The sequence below is a fragment of the Miniopterus natalensis genome, chromosome 3, assembly GCF_054644295.1.
Source record: "Miniopterus natalensis isolate mMinNat1 chromosome 3, mMinNat1.hap1, whole genome shotgun sequence".
Taxonomy (NCBI): Eukaryota; Metazoa; Chordata; class Mammalia; order Chiroptera; family Miniopteridae; genus Miniopterus; species Miniopterus natalensis.
The window spans coordinates 75104433-75120152 of NC_142083.1; the positions used below are offsets into that span (position 1 = coordinate 75104433).

Genomic DNA, 15720 nt, shown 5'->3' on the forward strand with positions numbered 1-15720 from the left:
ATCCCACCCTGCAAACAAATAACTGGCCCCAAGTTTCCTCAGCATCTTTCCAAAGTAGGGCAGGCTGAGGAGTCAGTAGACTCCCCCCAACTTACTCTGGAGGAGGGCACTGCAGGAAACCCCCTTGGACTGGCTGCTTCCGTATTATTTATGTTCCCATAGGCTCCTGCCTTCTCCTGGTCTCAGACTACAAGAGCATTAGCATAGACAAGCGTCTTATACTTAAGGAAAGCAGGAACAGCTGCCTAAAATACGGGGGTTAAGCAGACGTTATCCCCCAGGCATGGCTGCTGGGACCAGCCCTTCAGAAATACAGGACAGCGGCTGCAGTGGTGCCCAGGAGCAGCTCTAGAGGAAGCACTCCAGCCTGGCCAGACCCCAGCCCCATCTCAGTGGGTGGCGTGGGCAGTGGATGGGTTAGGTGAGACAGTGGGCACCTGGGGCCTGATGGTCTTCACATAGCAGCTTCAAGGACAGACTCAACTCAGGATCACCAATTTTACTATTGGTGGAGCATTTCCTAATGTGTGTTTTGCGGGATTATAGGAAGGGTCAAATGCCAAACATCTGGCAAGCACTAGGAGATTCCAGGAGAAACAGGCTTCTCCGTTGAGTGACTCCCCAGCCTTAACAGGTCTCTCCCTGACAGGTCTTGGGGTGCAGCATTTCCCAAACATCCATGCCCATCTTTACTGGCAGAGCACCTTGCAGGCTCCACCCAGAGGTGGGTTGCTCTAAGACCCAGCTTCTCAGACAGGCTCCCCTGGGCCCTGTGGAGCAGACCACCATGCCTGCATGCCTGCTTGACTGCTCAGATGCAGCAAGATCAGCTGTAACCCCACCTGGGCTTGGCACTGTTCCCTCAAGTTTGGGTCCCAGCATGTGGCAGGTGAGCCGAGTGTATTTTGTCATATAAGCAGCAGGACAGAGGCCTAGGGAACAATGCCATCTCCCTCCACCTCCATGGCCTACACACCTGGCCACAGGTGCACTGGGGCAGCCACCCATCCAGGTGAGCACCACACACAAGCCAGCACCAACCAGTGAACCACCATATGCTATGCTGGGAGCTGAAGAGAATTTCCCTCTACTTTTTAACACCATTATGTGGGGCAGGGGTAGGGTGGGCTATGTGTATACCAAACTCTCAGGATACTTTGTGCTCACTGCATCCTGCACCCCAAGGTTGGGCTCAGAAGGTGTCACCAGCTCTGAAATCTCAAACACTAATAAACTCAAATCTTTGACCAATTCCATTCCCGATCCGACACGCTACCCAAATGGAGGGACTGCATGATGGGGCACTGGGAAACCTTGTTGAGAGAGACAGATAAAGGAGAAAATGGTTTTAAGTGATGCCAACGTTTTTTAAACTCATATTATGTCACTTCCTTCAAACTGTGACAAACTAACCCAAACAAGTGGCCACAGTGCAGCTCAAAGGGGACTGAGCTCAGGCACATTCCCCCATCAAAACCAGTTCCCGGCAGGGCTCGCACTACCATGGCATCAGGGTGTCAGCAGTCTTCTCTGAAAACCTAATGAGCTGGGAAGAAAGACCCTTGTGCTGGGCTCCCCACTTCAATACTGGCAAAGGGTCAACTCTGGAGCCAGCACCCCAGGCCAGGCCCAGTGCCAGCTCCTGTCCCCAGGGATGCGGCTCACATGGGTCTCCCCTGAAAGGACAGAGAGAGTTGCAGGAGCTCCTCCCCGAGTTCTTGCTGCCTCCCACCAGGACAGAACTCAGCCGACAGTTCCCTGAAGGTGGCACACACACGGCGGGCCTCGATGTGTCTGCGGTGGATGGCATGCTTCCACTGGTGCCGTGCAGCTCCAGTGAGCACAAGCAGAGAGCGGCGGGGTAAGGGGACAGCCACTTCTACCTCCTGGCACAGGACGGACCTGCTGGGGGCCATCACACCTTCCACCAAGGCTTCTGGGAAGCCAGATGGGGCCAGGCAGAGCAGTAAGCTGCCAGGCGCTTCCCGGGACATGGACAGCACAGTAGGGGACAGGAGGTTAAGGCTCACCAGCCGCTCCCCCCACAGCCAGGTGTCGTCCAAGTGGGGATCGATGGCTGAGCCCCGCTCCGGGCAGTAGTCCAGGTTACACTGCTCCACGGGCCGGAAGTCCTCCAGGATGGGGTACAGGCCCATTCTCCGCACTACCTCCCGGCTAAAGCTGGGGAGGCCTTGGAAGCCAGTGGTCTTGAGCTTTTGTTTCCGAAAGTTGACTTTGGGGCCATAGTCCTGAAGGATGAGGACATAAAGGAAGTGGAGAAGGGTCTGAGCTTACAGAAATGCTCTCACACGCGAGGTCTAAAGAATTCAATCACAGTGACCAAGAAAAAAATTTCTGGCTTCATGGGTCTGACATTCCAGCAGGAAGAGGCCAACACCACAGAGATATAAATAAACAGCAAACTTCAGATGGCTGTAAACACTAAGGAAACAATAATGCAGGGAAGGGGGATACAAGGTTTTGGGAGATGTCTTAACCGAGGTACCCCAGAAAGCATAGCTAGAGACAAAAGACCCACGTGCAGGGAGAGTATCCAGGATGTGATGCCAAGAAGTTGGGATCTGGGAAGAATGAGCAGCGAGGGAGGGAAGGCCTGTCAAGATGGGAACACTGGGCACAGCTGGGGTTCAGAACCACGAGGGAGAACAGTTATCATGTGACCCAGCAGTTCTGTATATACCTAAGAGAAATGAAAGCAAGTCCACACAGAAACTAGCACACAAATGTTCACAGCAGCACTATTCACAATGGCCAAAAAGTGGAAACAACCCAAATGTTTACCAGCGGATGAGTGGACAAATGGTGGCATATCCATACAAAGGAATATAATTCAGTCATAAAAAGCAGTAAAGCACTGATACATGCTGCAAAGTGATGAACCCTGAAAGCATTAAACTAAGTGAAACACACCAGACACAAAGGGTCACATATTGTATAATCCCATTTACATGAAATGACCAGAATAGCCAAATCCACAGAGACAGAAAAAGTAGATTAGTGGTTGTCAGGGGACAGGGGAACAGGGAGGGGCTGCTAATGAGTACTGGTTTCCTTTGGGGTGATAAAAATGTTCCAGAACTAAAAGACTATGACCATACTAAAAACAAACCCACTGAACTGTACATTTTAAATGGATGAGTTTTATGGTATGTGGCTTCTATCTAAAAACAAAACAAAATAGGGAGGAGCTGTCTAGAATATGCCTCAGATTTTTGGCCTGAGGTATGAAAGAGGGGAGCATTTACTTGCTGACTCCTGCCCTCTCTGGTCCCCTCTAGTGGAGGGTGGCTCCATCTGGTGGAGCTCTTCCTTCCAGGTTTGGCAACTTAGACTGCCTAGGTGAGTGGTTCCTGCAAGGCAGTGCTAGGAGTGACTGGCAGAAAACCTGATGTGGGAGTGCAGTGGACAAGGGATGAGAAGCTGGAGCTTTTAAGGAACACTGAGGGGGCTGGAGTGACTGGGTGCAGGATACCAGAGAGCAGCAGTGTAAACAGAGGTTGGGCCAACTGGGCTGGTGCAGCGCCTTCCAGGGCATTGTAAGGACTTTGTGTTTAAGTTGAGATGGGAAGCCTGAGGGTTTGAAACAGCAATGACAGGATCTAACACAGCAGTGACAGGATCTATAGAGGCCTCACTGGAATCACTTTCCTCTCTATTGAAAACTGACTGAAGAGGGGCTAGGGCTGCCCCAGGAAGCCCCTGAAGGAATCCCAGGGAGAGAACTGGGGGCTGGGATGCATGTGGTGGCAGTGGCGGGGAGGGTTTTCTCAGATTCAGATAGGTTTTGAAGGAAGAAAGAACTGACAGGAATTAAAATGAGAGAGAAACCTGCAGAGATACATGTTTCCAGCCTGTGCAGGTGGAAGATGGAATTTTCTCTGATGGGGATACTGCAAGGGGGCGCTTGTATGGGTAAACAGCCAAAGCTCAGTTTAGGGTTTGACAAATAGAAGCCTGGGCTGAAGATATGAACAGGGGAGTCCAAAACACAGCGAAGGTGTGTAGGGGCGTGACTCACTAAGATCAGCAAAGGGGTGTCTGGAACAGGAAGAGAAGAGGCCCAAGGACTGAGCCTGAGAACCCACCGCTGGGTTTAGGACACAGAGGTCAGTAAGGAAAGCAGTTTTGAGTGGGTTAAGAAGGAATGGGAGGAGAGGAATTGAAAACGGTGAGAATAAACAACTCTTGAGGAATTCTGTTGCAGAGACAAGAGAAATGGAGCTTACTGGGAGCTGGTGGAAAAAATCCAGTTGAGGCAAAATTCATCTTGGGGAGAGAAGGGAGCAATGCTGGACAAGGGCTTCTGAGTAGAAGGGACCAGCACATAGCTGGAAGGGGGCTTGGAGAACCCCTGGGCACAAGTGAGAAGAGAAACACACCCACTCATGACAGGCAGGTGTGCAAATACATCTGTTTTCACCGAGAGGCAAGGTCATCAACGGAGGGGAAAAGAGGTTTGGAAGAACAGCAGCAAAGCGATGGCCTGGGGGAGGTAGGTAGGACTGCAGAAGCAGGAAGGGCCCAGAGCCAGGGAGACCTGACAGCATATGTGGGTACGAGGGAGAGGGAAGCTGGAATTTGACCAGGGCTGAGGTTGAGCAGAAAAAGTATGATGAGGCAAACGGCAAAGGGTTGAAGGGGCACCCAAGGAAGTAACTATAGTAACTGGCTGTAGGTACAGGGTAAGGAAAGACGAAGGGAGAGGGAGAGAAAGTGAAAAGGCGGGATGGATGGCTCACAGGTTCTGGTGGGGACAAGAATTGCTGGAGATAAGGAACAAGAGGAGTGACCTACACAGAGAGGAGCGGGACTGAGGGAAAACAGGGCTGTGATCCCGGACAGAGAGGTCTGGGACCTGGAGGCCTGAAAATACGTGAAACTGGTGGAGACAAAACTTAGAGACGGGAAAGCAACTGGTATCCTTCAAGGAACCCTCACTGACAGTCACCAGCACTAGCCCACCTGGGTGAGAGCAGGAAGTGCTGAGGGGCCATTTGTCTTAGAGTCCTGGCTCACCAGCATACCCCTGGTATGGCTTAATAGGAGGGTGCTGAGCAGGAGGTGAGCAAAGGGGCCCAGCAAAGCGACTGTCCTCTTTGACAGGCCGACCCTTCCCCCTAGCTCTGGGCCAGCCTACCTGCTTCCTCCGTCCAGACTGTGAGAGTTTCCAAGGCTCACGGTCCATCAGCTGTACCATCTCAGCTTCTTCTTCTCGGGTCACAAAGTCCTCTATCAGTGTCACACCAGGGAAGGGGAAGGCCCAGCCTTCAAAGTCAGAATCCTCGGCCCCCACAGCCCAGCCAGTGTCCGAGTAGTAAATGAAACGATGTGTTTTCTGTAAAAGAAAGACAGGGTTCCTAGAGCCATTGGAGCCTGCCCTCCAGAGGCTGTCTTAGGAGCAGCCCCTGCCAGTGGGTCACCCTCCCTCATGCCACTTTGGAAGGCAGCTTAGAGTTTAGAGCAGGCGTAGGGAACGTCCAGCCCTTGGGCCATATACAGCCACCAAATCACTTGGTCTGGTCCTGACAAGGCAAATACAGGCAGGACTTGAAATTCAATAAAGCTACATGCTTTTTTCATAGCTAATTTTTAAGTTTTGTATAAGCTAATTTTAAATTTTGTATAGCCCACGGATGATGTTATAAATATCCAAATGGCCCTTGGCAGAAAAAAGGTTCCCCACCCCTGGTCTAGATGGAGGCCAAACCCCTGCGTGGGGCTGCCTCCTGGGAAGGACCCTCTCACTTTCCTCATCCATAAAAGAGTATCTGCATAACCATTTTTTATTCTCAATTTTATAGATGAGGTGAACAGGGCACAGCAAAGTTAAGGAACTAGCCCAAGGCTGCACAGCTAGGGAACAGCCTGCAAATCCAGTTTCTGTATCACTGTAAGGTATCTTCTGTCCTCAGCCTTGTGAGAATTAAAAAAGATGGTGTAAAAGGATCCAGACCAGACCAGAAGTTTGAGAAATAGGCTACCCCTAAAGCTAAAGCCCTGGGGCTATCCTGGGGGTGAGCAGCACATGCTGGAAGGCCAGAAGAGAGAAGCCCTCTCCAGCCCAGGTGGGGATGGCTCTACGCTGTGCCCTCTTTTGTGGCAGCCAGAAGCACTGCTTGAATTTCCCTTCAAAAAAGAACAGAACTTGCCAGTGATCAAGAACAAAGCTGGGCTGACAACCTCCTGCCGTAATGCCTCTGGGATCTGCCTCAGATTTTGAACTGAGGCTATCTTCGTCCTAGGCAGCTCCCAGCCAGTGACCCAGCTTGGACCTGGCCATTTCTGCTCAACATGGGATTCCTCTAACAGGCAGTCTTTGCTCTGGAGCTCCCAAATGGGTTGACGATGACTTTGTCAGATCTACGTGGCAGTCTGACGTCCTCCCTGTTCTGGGGTGACCCGTGACAGATGACCACCAGAGTTTGTGTTTGAATTTTGGAGCCTTTATTAGCTGGCCAGCGGCTACAGTTGCAGTGTCTCACCCATGTAAGAGCTGAACTACAACCCTGACCCTTAGTTCTTCCCTCATTTCATACTCAGTAACCACAAAGGCACTGTGGTAAAGGGGTTTCCAAGAATTTGTTAGGTTGTCAGCTTTTGTTACAGGAAACAAGGGGGGACCTTTAGCAACACAAAAGGGACGATTTAAACACAATGTTTTACAATGAGTAATGGGGTTATGCTTGGCCGGAGTGTGACTGGTTCGTTCTTTCTATAGGAACTCGGGGGGCGGGGGCGGCCGTAATTATTGGGCTAGCTTGTCGGGCCTTGTCCTATACAATAGGTATCTTGTTCTACCTTTACTGTTAGTTCCATAGGTATATTTTTCTGGCCATGGTGGCCAGAACACTCCCTAACCAATTAATTCACTTCCTCCCCCTTTATGTTCCATAGGCATTGCTACCCCCTCCCCCCCAATCTCTGAACCACCATGTCCTCTATCTCTGGCACCTCACATGGTACATATTAAAAGTGGGAGTCATCCTGGACATCTTGCTCATCCCTCAGCCATGAGGTTGGGAAGGTGCTACCCCCGGAGTGTCCTGTGTCTTCACACCCACAGCCACAGTTTAGACTTTTGGTGCTTTTTTAAAAAAGTTTTTGTGGTAAAATACATATAACATAAAATTTACCATGTTTAATAGTTTTTTCAGTATATAGTTCAGTGTGTTAAGTACATTCACTGTTTTGCAACCAATCTCCAGAACATTTTCACCTTGCAAAACAAAAACCGCATACCCATTAAATAACTCCCCTTTTCCCTTCCCCCAGCACCTAGCTACCACAGTTCTACATCCTGTCTTTATGATTTTGACTAGGTATATAAGTGGAATCATAGCGTTTGTCCTTTTGTGGCTGGCTTATTTCACTTAGCTTAAGTTTTCGAGGTTCATCCATGTTGTAGCATATATCAGAATTTCCTTCCTTTTTGAGGCTTAATAATATTCTATTGTATGTATTGCTTTTTGTTTATCCATTTATCCATCAATGGACACTTAACGCTTCCACCATGGGTGTGCAAATATTTCTTTGACATCCTGCTTTCAATTCTTGTGGGTATATCCCCAGAATTGTTGGATCATATGGTAATTCTACTTTTAATTTTCTGAGAAACGTTCATACTGTTTTCCACAGGATGTTCCACACTTTTATCAATGACGCTGCAGTTTCTTCACTGGCGTTCCAGCCTTAATATTTTCGTATCAGCTCCCAGGATTGTTCTAAAATTCACATGTAATTTCCTTTAAAATCCTTCAGGAGCTCTCCATGGCCCCCAGGTCAAGTCCAGCCTACCCAGTGTCCATACCTGTGGTCAGGCGCACGGAACTCATGTCCCTCACCTGATGCATCAACCACCTTCCAAGCACACGCCTCTACCCCAGGCCTAGACTCAAGCAGTTTCCTCAGCTGGACGCCCTTCCAACCAACTAAATACTTCCAGGCCCAGGTCAAAAGCTGAGTCGTTTTTCGTTAATTAATTGGCATTAATTTCCTCCTTGCTCATTTCCATCCAAGGCCTCTGGGCACTTTTGCCCTGGTTTTGGGCAACCTCTACTCTTTCCATATCTTCTCCCTACAGGCCCGTGAAACTCCCAGGCCTCCGGGGGGCGGGGTACGTGGAGGTTTGACGTCAGACTTCCCGCAGGCCCCAGGGGTGAGCTGTTGTCAGACTGCACCCACGTCCCAATCCCTTCGCCACTCCAAGCCCACTCCTCAAAGCCCGCATCTCCTCACCCCTGTAACGTCTCACCGCGAGGGCCCCTAACATGGTTTGATCCAGGACCGTACTCATGGTCAGTCTGGGCCTCAGTTTCCACATATGAAGAATAAAGTGTGGGCGCGCCTCCTCTCCCAGTCCTTACCTGTGGGGAGTGCTGCCAGGGTGGGTCACCTCCCCGCTGCCGCTCGCAGATCAGACAGGTCCGGATGCCCTTACAGCCACATTCCCGAACTACCTCCGGGGCCGCCACCACTGCAGCCGCCATCGCTGCGTCCTGGAGGCCAGCGCGCAGGCGCGGGGCCGCAGGGACCGCTGGGACTTGTAGTCCTCCTACGGAGCACGAGGCCCGCGGGGCCGCTTCCTTCCGGTCATTGCCGGCGAGGGACTAGCGCGGCGCCACCTCCTGGGCTCCGCCGGCCGCCGGCGCCTGCAACCGACTCCGGGAGTCCTGGGCTCCACCAAACGCTGGTTCTGCCGATACAGCCAGCGCGGGCTGCGCCTCCTCGCCATGGGCCCCCTCTCCGCGCGGCTGCTGATGGAGCGGGGGCGACCCAAGAGCGACCGGCTGGGGAGAATCCGGAGCCTGGAGTAAGAGGCGGGCCGGGGGCGACGGGGGGTTCGGATGCGGGGCCGGGACCCTTGCCAGGCCCCGTTATCGCCGGGTTGGTTGGGTGGAGTCTCTAATCACTCGGGCCAAACGCCATTCTCTCATCAAGAGATGGGCCCCAGGTGGCCTCACCCCTGAAGAGGGCCTCGGCTGCTGAGAACAGTCGTGCCGAAAGAGAATTGAGCAACCTGTTAATTACAGAGGGCCTGGGGGAAACAGGAGCCCCCTCCAGAGGCTCAGGAAAAGCATCTTGGAGGGGGCCAGCTGCTCCGAGTTTTAAAGTAGTTACAAGATTTTTTAAAATAGGGTGTTAGGGAGAGGCTGTGCATGCACAAGAAATGCCAGGTGAAAAGCCTTCGGAGGCACCCTGGGCTGCCTTAGGTGTGGGGCTGGAGGCCTGCCTGCCCTCTGAGTAGCCCCTGTCTGTCCCTCACCCCAGCCTGTCAGGACTGAAGCTACTCTCAGAGCACTTGGACCCCAAGCTCCTGAGCCGTCTGAAGCAGCTGCAGGAGCTGGACCTCTCTAACAACCAACTGGAGGTGCTGCCTGCCAACCTGGGCCTGTCCCACCTGCGCATCCTCCGCTGTGCCAACAACCAGCTGGGGGACGTCACTACCTTAGGCCAGTTCCCACAGCTGGAGGAGCTCAGTCTGGAGGGCAACCCCTTCCTGACAGTAAGTGGGTTTATCCAGAGGCCCCAGGCCTGGGCCCAGCAATCTGTTGGGCTCTGACTCAGCAGCCCCCAAGCCATTCTTCCCTCATTCCCCAGGTCAGCGACAGCCTGAAAGTCTCCTTTCTCCTGCCCAAGCTGCGTAAAGTCAATGGCAAAGATGCTTCCTCCACTTCCTCTCAGGTGGAGAACCTGAACCGGGAGCTGACCAGCAGAGTAAGGGGCCTGAGAGGTGTCCCTGGGGCTTGGGAACAGTCAGGAGCCTTGAGGATTGAGCAACAGGCTTAGACATTTGGAGGACACTCAGGGAGATTACAGAGGCTCTTATCCCTGAGCTCCTAGCCTGACATGTTGCTCTGAGCCTAGTTGTGGTGCTTGGCCTCTCGTCCTGGGGTGTCCTTCCCTCCTGGTGTGCAGGGCCGGGTCCGGCAGGGGAGGCTAAGACATTTTCACAGTAACTTTATCTTGAACAGACCACTCTCTCTCTTCTGGGGCTATGTGTTGCTTAGATTTGTGCAACGTGCAGCTAAGAAAGCTGTGATTTAGGGAGGCTTCTAGGAGTCAGTGAGGTTGAGATACCTGTGGCCCTGGAGGCAGAGGGGCCATGGAGGGGCCAAGGGTGGGCTGGGGCCTGGATCTGGTCCCTCTTGTATCAGGTCACAGCTCACTGGGAGAAGTTCATGGCCTCACTGAGCCCTGAGGAGGAGGCTGAGAAGGCCCAGGCGGACTTCGTGAGATCTGCCGTCAGGGATGTCCGCTATGGGCCTGAGTCCCTCAGCGAGTTCACCCAGTGGCGGGTATGTCCTCACCCTACTGTACTGAGAGTCTGTTTTCCCAGCTCCTTGCTGGCTCCCATGCCCTTAGCTGCCCTGGAGGTCTTTGGCCATAAGGTTCTGTGGGGAGTGGGCGGGTCAGGAAAGGCACCACCATTGGCTGAAAAGGCCCTTTCCCAACTCGGGAAGCACAAGCTCCCCTCTGACTGGGTGTCTGAGGAGGGACTGTGGGGCCCCAGGACTATGTCCAGCTTCTTGATGGCCTGGCCCCACCCAGGTACGGATGATATCTGAGGAGCTGGTGGCCTCAGGTGGGACCCAGGTGCATGAGGCAGACATCCTGGAGAAGTCCCCAAAAGCCACAGTTGTCCAGGGGCTCAGGGTAAGTGTGGTTCTGTGTGGCTCCCAGGGCTCTGAGGGCCTGTGTTGGCCCTTCCTACATAGGGAGGCTGCAGGGAAGCGGGCGTCCTAGAAATGAGCCCAGGAGACAGCCTCCAGTGCCCAAGCTAATTCCCTCTGACCCTGGGCCACTCCTTACTTCCTACACTCATGGAAGGATGCGGTCTAGCCTGTGATAGGGAAGAAAGAAGCCCTGGGTGGATGGGCCCATGGTCACTAGGCTCTCAGCCACTCCTTCCCACACACAGGCCAGGCCAGTGGCCTGGAAACGGCCAGAGGATATGCCACTCAACCTCTCTCCCAACAAGCGGGTGTGCACTTCCCCATTGGCCCAGGTGGAGGGACGCCCCATGGGTTCTGATGGTGGCCAGGTAAGCTATAGCAAGGTGGCAGGGAGTATGAGGGTGGGAGCAAGGGTTAGGGCAGCTATAACCCCCTTCTGCCCCCACAGCCTGCCCTGAAGCTGGAGCCCCTGTACTTCCTGCAGTGCCACAGCAAGAACAACAGCCCTGAGGACCTGAACACCCAGCTCTGGGCCTGCGCCTTTGAGCCGGCCTGGGAGGAGGGTACATCCTTGGTGGGCAAGCAGGGCAAGGGCCACAGGTGGGGGGGCCTGGGAATGCCACCTGGAGTGTGGCTGCCTGGGTCATGGGGGAATCAGGAGAGACAGAGAGCTTAAAAAAATGTCATCAAAGCCCGGAGGAGGGAACTGCAGGGGGAAACTTTACAGAATATGTTTTTACTAGGATGACCCCTCAAAACAGGGCATACAGGGGCCGCATCCCAGTCTGTGGCCACGTGCGGCGGAGAGGCTGTGTGTGTGATAGACTGCCAGACGGGCATTGTACTGCACAAGTACAAGGCACCTGGCGAGGTGAGTGCCAGGGCCCTCCTGTAGGGCAGTGGGCAGAGCCCTGGGGGCAGGAGTGTCACCTGCTCACCAGGTGACCTTTTCCTTTGATGCTGGGCCTCAGTTTCCCAGATTTGATCCTGCATGCATGTGCACACATGTACCTCTGCCCCTTGGTGACTGCTCCACACGCTCCCACCCCCAGGAATTCTTCTCAGTGGCCTGGACAGCCCTGACAGTGGTCACACAGGCAGGCCACAAGAAGCGCTGGAGTGTGCTGGCAGCTGCAGGCCTGCGGGGCCAGGTCCGGCTGCTGCACGTGCGCGCTGGGTTCTGCTGCGGAGTTATCCGGGCCCACAAGAAGGCCATCGCCACTCTCTGCTTCAGCCCCACCCACGAGACCCACCTCTTCAGTAAGACCCTCTCCCCACATCCAGGGCTCCCCCAGCACCCCTGTCCTGCAGCCTGATGCCTCAGTGCTCCCTCCCTGGAATGGTAGGGGACTCCTGTGGCTGACAGTCTCACCCCAGGCTGCCATGGTTGGCTCCGGCCATGATAGAAGCAATGTGGCTTTGTGGACAACTGATTGGGCTTCGGATCCTGGCTTTTTCCCCAACCTGTTCTCTGGCCTTGGAGCTTTCTGACAATCTGGGCCACTCTGTCTATGACCTCGGGGGATACTCCTGGCCCTTCGGTTGCGGTGAGCCCGGTGAGGGTGATGTGTGAGCAGAGGCCTACAAAAGATGGCTGCCTGGTGTGGCACACGTTAGGTTAGAATAAGATAGGGCTTGTAGGCCCTGGCCCGCCCTCCCTGCTTCAGAGGGGCAGGCATTGGAACCATGGTCTCAGCCTTGGATGCAGCCTGCAGGAGGAAGCTGGGCCTCCTCAGAGCCACCTCTCCCCTTCCCGTCCCCTCCTCAGCGGCCTCCTATGACAAGCGGATCATCCTCTGGGACATTGGGGTTCCTGACAAAGATTACACATTCCAGGCCAGGTGATGATTAGGGCAGGGCTGGTGTGAGGAGGGTTGGCTGTCAGTCTGGGCAGACACCTGGGTCCATGGCCTCATGCTCTTCCTCTCCCCTGCTGGCAGCCAGCTGCTCACACTTGATACCACCTCCACCCCCCTGCGCCTCTGCCCCGTGGCCTCCTGCCCAGATGCCTATCTGCTAGCTGGCTGTGAGGGCGGCTGCTGCTGCTGGGATGTGCGGCTGGACCAGCCTCAAAAGAGAAGGTGAGGCAGATGGGGATGCCTTGAAAGCCAAGCCTCAGAGCTGGGGCAGCTGCCAGTCCAGATGTCTGACCCCAGGCACATCTGCCAGAGATGGTGCCCAAACCATGCATGCTGCCCTGGGCATCCAGAGAGGCTATTTTCATGGTCCTCTTCACAGAGCTGGCCTGTCCCCACCTTATGCTAATCTCTTAAGTAAAGGTCCCTGTGATGCATTCCTTCCCTAGTGGTTGGCTATGAGACTTGGGTTCAGCTCCCTCTCTGGGCTGTGATCTCTTCACCTTCAACGTGGGGCTTCACTATGGCCCATGTCCTGCCACTTACCAGCAATGTGACCTTCTTGTCATAGCATAATTTCCTCATCTGTGAAGCTGGGACAGTAACTTGCACCCCAGGGCTAGTGGAGGACAAGGAGGATGGTGTCTGGGCAGGGACGAGGTCCGAGATGGGCCAGGTTGAAGCTTGTGGCTCATCCATGCCACCTGGAAGGCCCAAGACAGTGCTCAGCAGAGTCCCAGTCCTCTTGGGGCCCACAAGCCTAGTAGGGGAGACGCATTAAACAAAGGTGGCCAAGTAAAACTCCATGGACCCAAGTGTCTACCCAGCCTGGCAACCAGCCCTGCCCAAAGTATGATGTCAGCAATGAAGGAAAGAGAATCAGGTGCTTTGAGGGGAATAGGAAGTCCAAGGGGACTCTGAAGAGGCGACCAGTGGCAGATGGATAAGTTCTTAGACTCGTGCTCTCCACATAAGCCCTGTGAGAGAGGTAGGTAGGAGGAGGGAAAATGTGTACACAGGAGGAACAGCATGTGAAAAGGGCTAGTGGTAGGGAGAGCTGGCTTGGAAAAACAGGAAATGGTACAAGATACGGTGGCAAGGTTGCTCAGGCCAGGGTACACTGGCTTTGTTGGCCATGGTAAGATTCTGAGTTTTACCTTAAGTGCAGTGAATAGCCTGGAAAGAATTTTAGGGTTGGGTGGTAGGAGTGAAGTAGCTGCTACATGGAGGGAAGTAGTGGAAGCCTTGGCACCCTGCGGCAGTTGTTCAGCCAAGTATTGGCGGTGGCCCTGTGCCACACCTGGAGTCAAGCCCCAGGCCTGCCTCTTCTCCTTCCCTGCTCACTCACATCTCCCTGGTCCTCAAGTCCTGTGGCATTTCTTTCCCACATTGTAGATGTGTCTGTTCCTCACAGTTGGTGTATGGTTGCCTTTCTTACTTCCAGGTGTCCCCTCCAGGAGTCTAGGCAGCCACTGGTGGCCTTTCCAAGCAGTGTGACCACATACACACTCAGAAACATTCAGCAGCCACTCCCCACTGTCCTCAGGGTTACAAAAACTCTTCCCACTGTCCTCAGGGTTACAAAAACTCTTCCGCAGTCTCTCCCTTCCCAGACCCCCAGCACTCAGCTGGAAATGCCTCCCTCCTGCTCATCTCAGTCCCAGAGGCGTTGCCTCTCTCCAGAACCCTCCCTGGTCACACCATCCCCCATCCTGGAAGAACCAGCCCCTCATGCTTCTGAGTTCCCACCACCTGTGACTCCGTATACTCAGGTGCTGGCTCCCACTTCCAGGATGAAGCTTAACCCCTCCAGGGCCCAGAACAGATATTCTTGGTTGCATCTTCTGATCTCCACACAGGGCAGGGCCCAATGTATGGTTCTCATTGCATAATGAGAAACTGTATATGCAAGGAATAGTTGACCAGCATCTCCTGTGGCCCCACAGGGTATGTGAAGTGGAGTTCATCTTCTCTGAGGGCTCTGAGACATCTGGCCAGAGAGTGGACGGGCTGGCATTTGTGAATGAGGATGTCGTGGGTGAGTGAGCCCTGCTCTGGAGAGTCTGCCTCCTGGGACCCAGATAGGGCTCTGGTAAGGCCTTCATGGGTTGCTTCTCCCTGGGTTGCGGTCTAGGCCTGAGAACTTCTGAGGGGTCCCCACTGTGGAACAAGAGATGCTGGGAGAGGGCCCCCCAGGCACAGTTCTCCATTCCTCCTCACAGCCTCCAAAGGGAATGGCCTGGGCATCATCTGCCTGTGGAGCTGGAGCCAGACGTGGGTGGGCCGGGGCAGCCAGTCCACAGTGGCAGTGGTGGTCTTGGCTCGGCTGCAGTGGTCATCCACCGAGTTGGCCTACTTCTCACTCAGCACCTGTCCTGGTGAGCCCACCCACATACCCCATCCTGCCTTCCACCCCCTGAAGCTCTGCTCCACCTTAGTTCCAATCTCTGTGTCCTGGTAGATGAGGGCATTGTGCTCTGTGGGGATGAGGAGGGCAGCGTGTGGATCTACGATGTCAGGCACATTCTGACGCAGCAGCCTCCACTAACGGCAACCCCACAAGCCCCCACACAGGTATGCACAGCTCACTCCTCTCCCCGCTGCTGGGGACTGGTGCAGCCAAGGGGCCTGCTATCTAGGAAGGAGCCAAGCCCCTGTCTCTGTTCCTACCAGGTCCTTAAGTGGCCCCAACCCCGGGCCCTCAGCCAGACGGTGACCAAGACCATGGTGAACACGGTGGTGGCGAATCCCACCTTTACCTACCTCACCGCTTTGACAGATTCCAACATTGTAGCCATCTGGAAGAGATACTAGCTTTCAGCAGGAGCTCCTGCCCCTACTGCAAAGTACCACGGATACAATTTAACTTATTTGACTTTTGGGCTAATGATGGGGATCTTTCTATGAATGAGTATTTTTATTAAACTACTATGTAAGAGAATCCTGGGAGAGCTGTTTGTGGGTCCCTCTGGTGTTGCTACTTTGAGTAAGACAGGCTGACCTGGCAACTGGGGCTTCTACGTAGAGACTCATGTAAGTTCATGGGTTTGAGCAGTTCCCTTCCGCTCAAGACTGCCTTCCCTGCAGCCGCTCCACCCCCCCCCACCCCCCCCACCCCCACCCCCCGATTCCCAGATGGTTCAGAATGCATTTGTTTCTGCCACATCTCA

General features: G+C 54.0%; 2 protein-coding genes across 3 annotated transcripts; one reads left to right on the forward strand and one right to left on the reverse strand.

Moving 5' to 3' along the window:
• Positions 1-1346: 1346 nt before the first annotated feature.
• On the reverse strand, positions 1347-8512 carry ALKBH4 (alkB homolog 4, lysine demethylase). The gene is made up of 3 exons (XM_016198991.2): positions 8385-8512; positions 5159-5356; positions 1347-2249 (listed from the first exon to the last, which is right to left on the reverse strand). Exons 1-3 carry the CDS (start codon positions 8505-8507, stop codon positions 1662-1664), a joined length of 909 nt encoding a protein of 302 aa, XP_016054477.1. The 5' UTR covers positions 8508-8512; the 3' UTR covers positions 1347-1661.
• Positions 8513-8652: 140 nt separating this feature from the next.
• LRWD1 (leucine rich repeats and WD repeat domain containing 1) lies at positions 8653-15491 on the forward strand. Of its 2 annotated transcripts, XM_016198997.2 has the most exons (15): positions 8653-8830; positions 9289-9523; positions 9619-9735; positions 10176-10316; positions 10570-10674; positions 10940-11062; positions 11143-11257; positions 11456-11565; positions 11747-11954; positions 12463-12535; positions 12635-12775; positions 14497-14588; positions 14773-14928; positions 15012-15124; positions 15224-15491. In XM_016198997.2, the coding sequence occupies exons 1-15, from the start codon at positions 8751-8753 to the stop codon at positions 15362-15364; spliced, it is 1950 nt and encodes a 649-aa protein (XP_016054483.1). In that variant the 5' UTR covers positions 8653-8750; the 3' UTR covers positions 15365-15491. The 2 variants fall into 2 exon arrangements, with proteins under 2 accessions (XP_016054483.1, XP_016054484.2); XM_016198998.2 differs by lacking the exons at positions 15012-15124; positions 15224-15491 and having other exon boundaries at positions 14685-15004.
• The last annotated feature ends 229 nt before the right edge of the window (positions 15492-15720 follow it).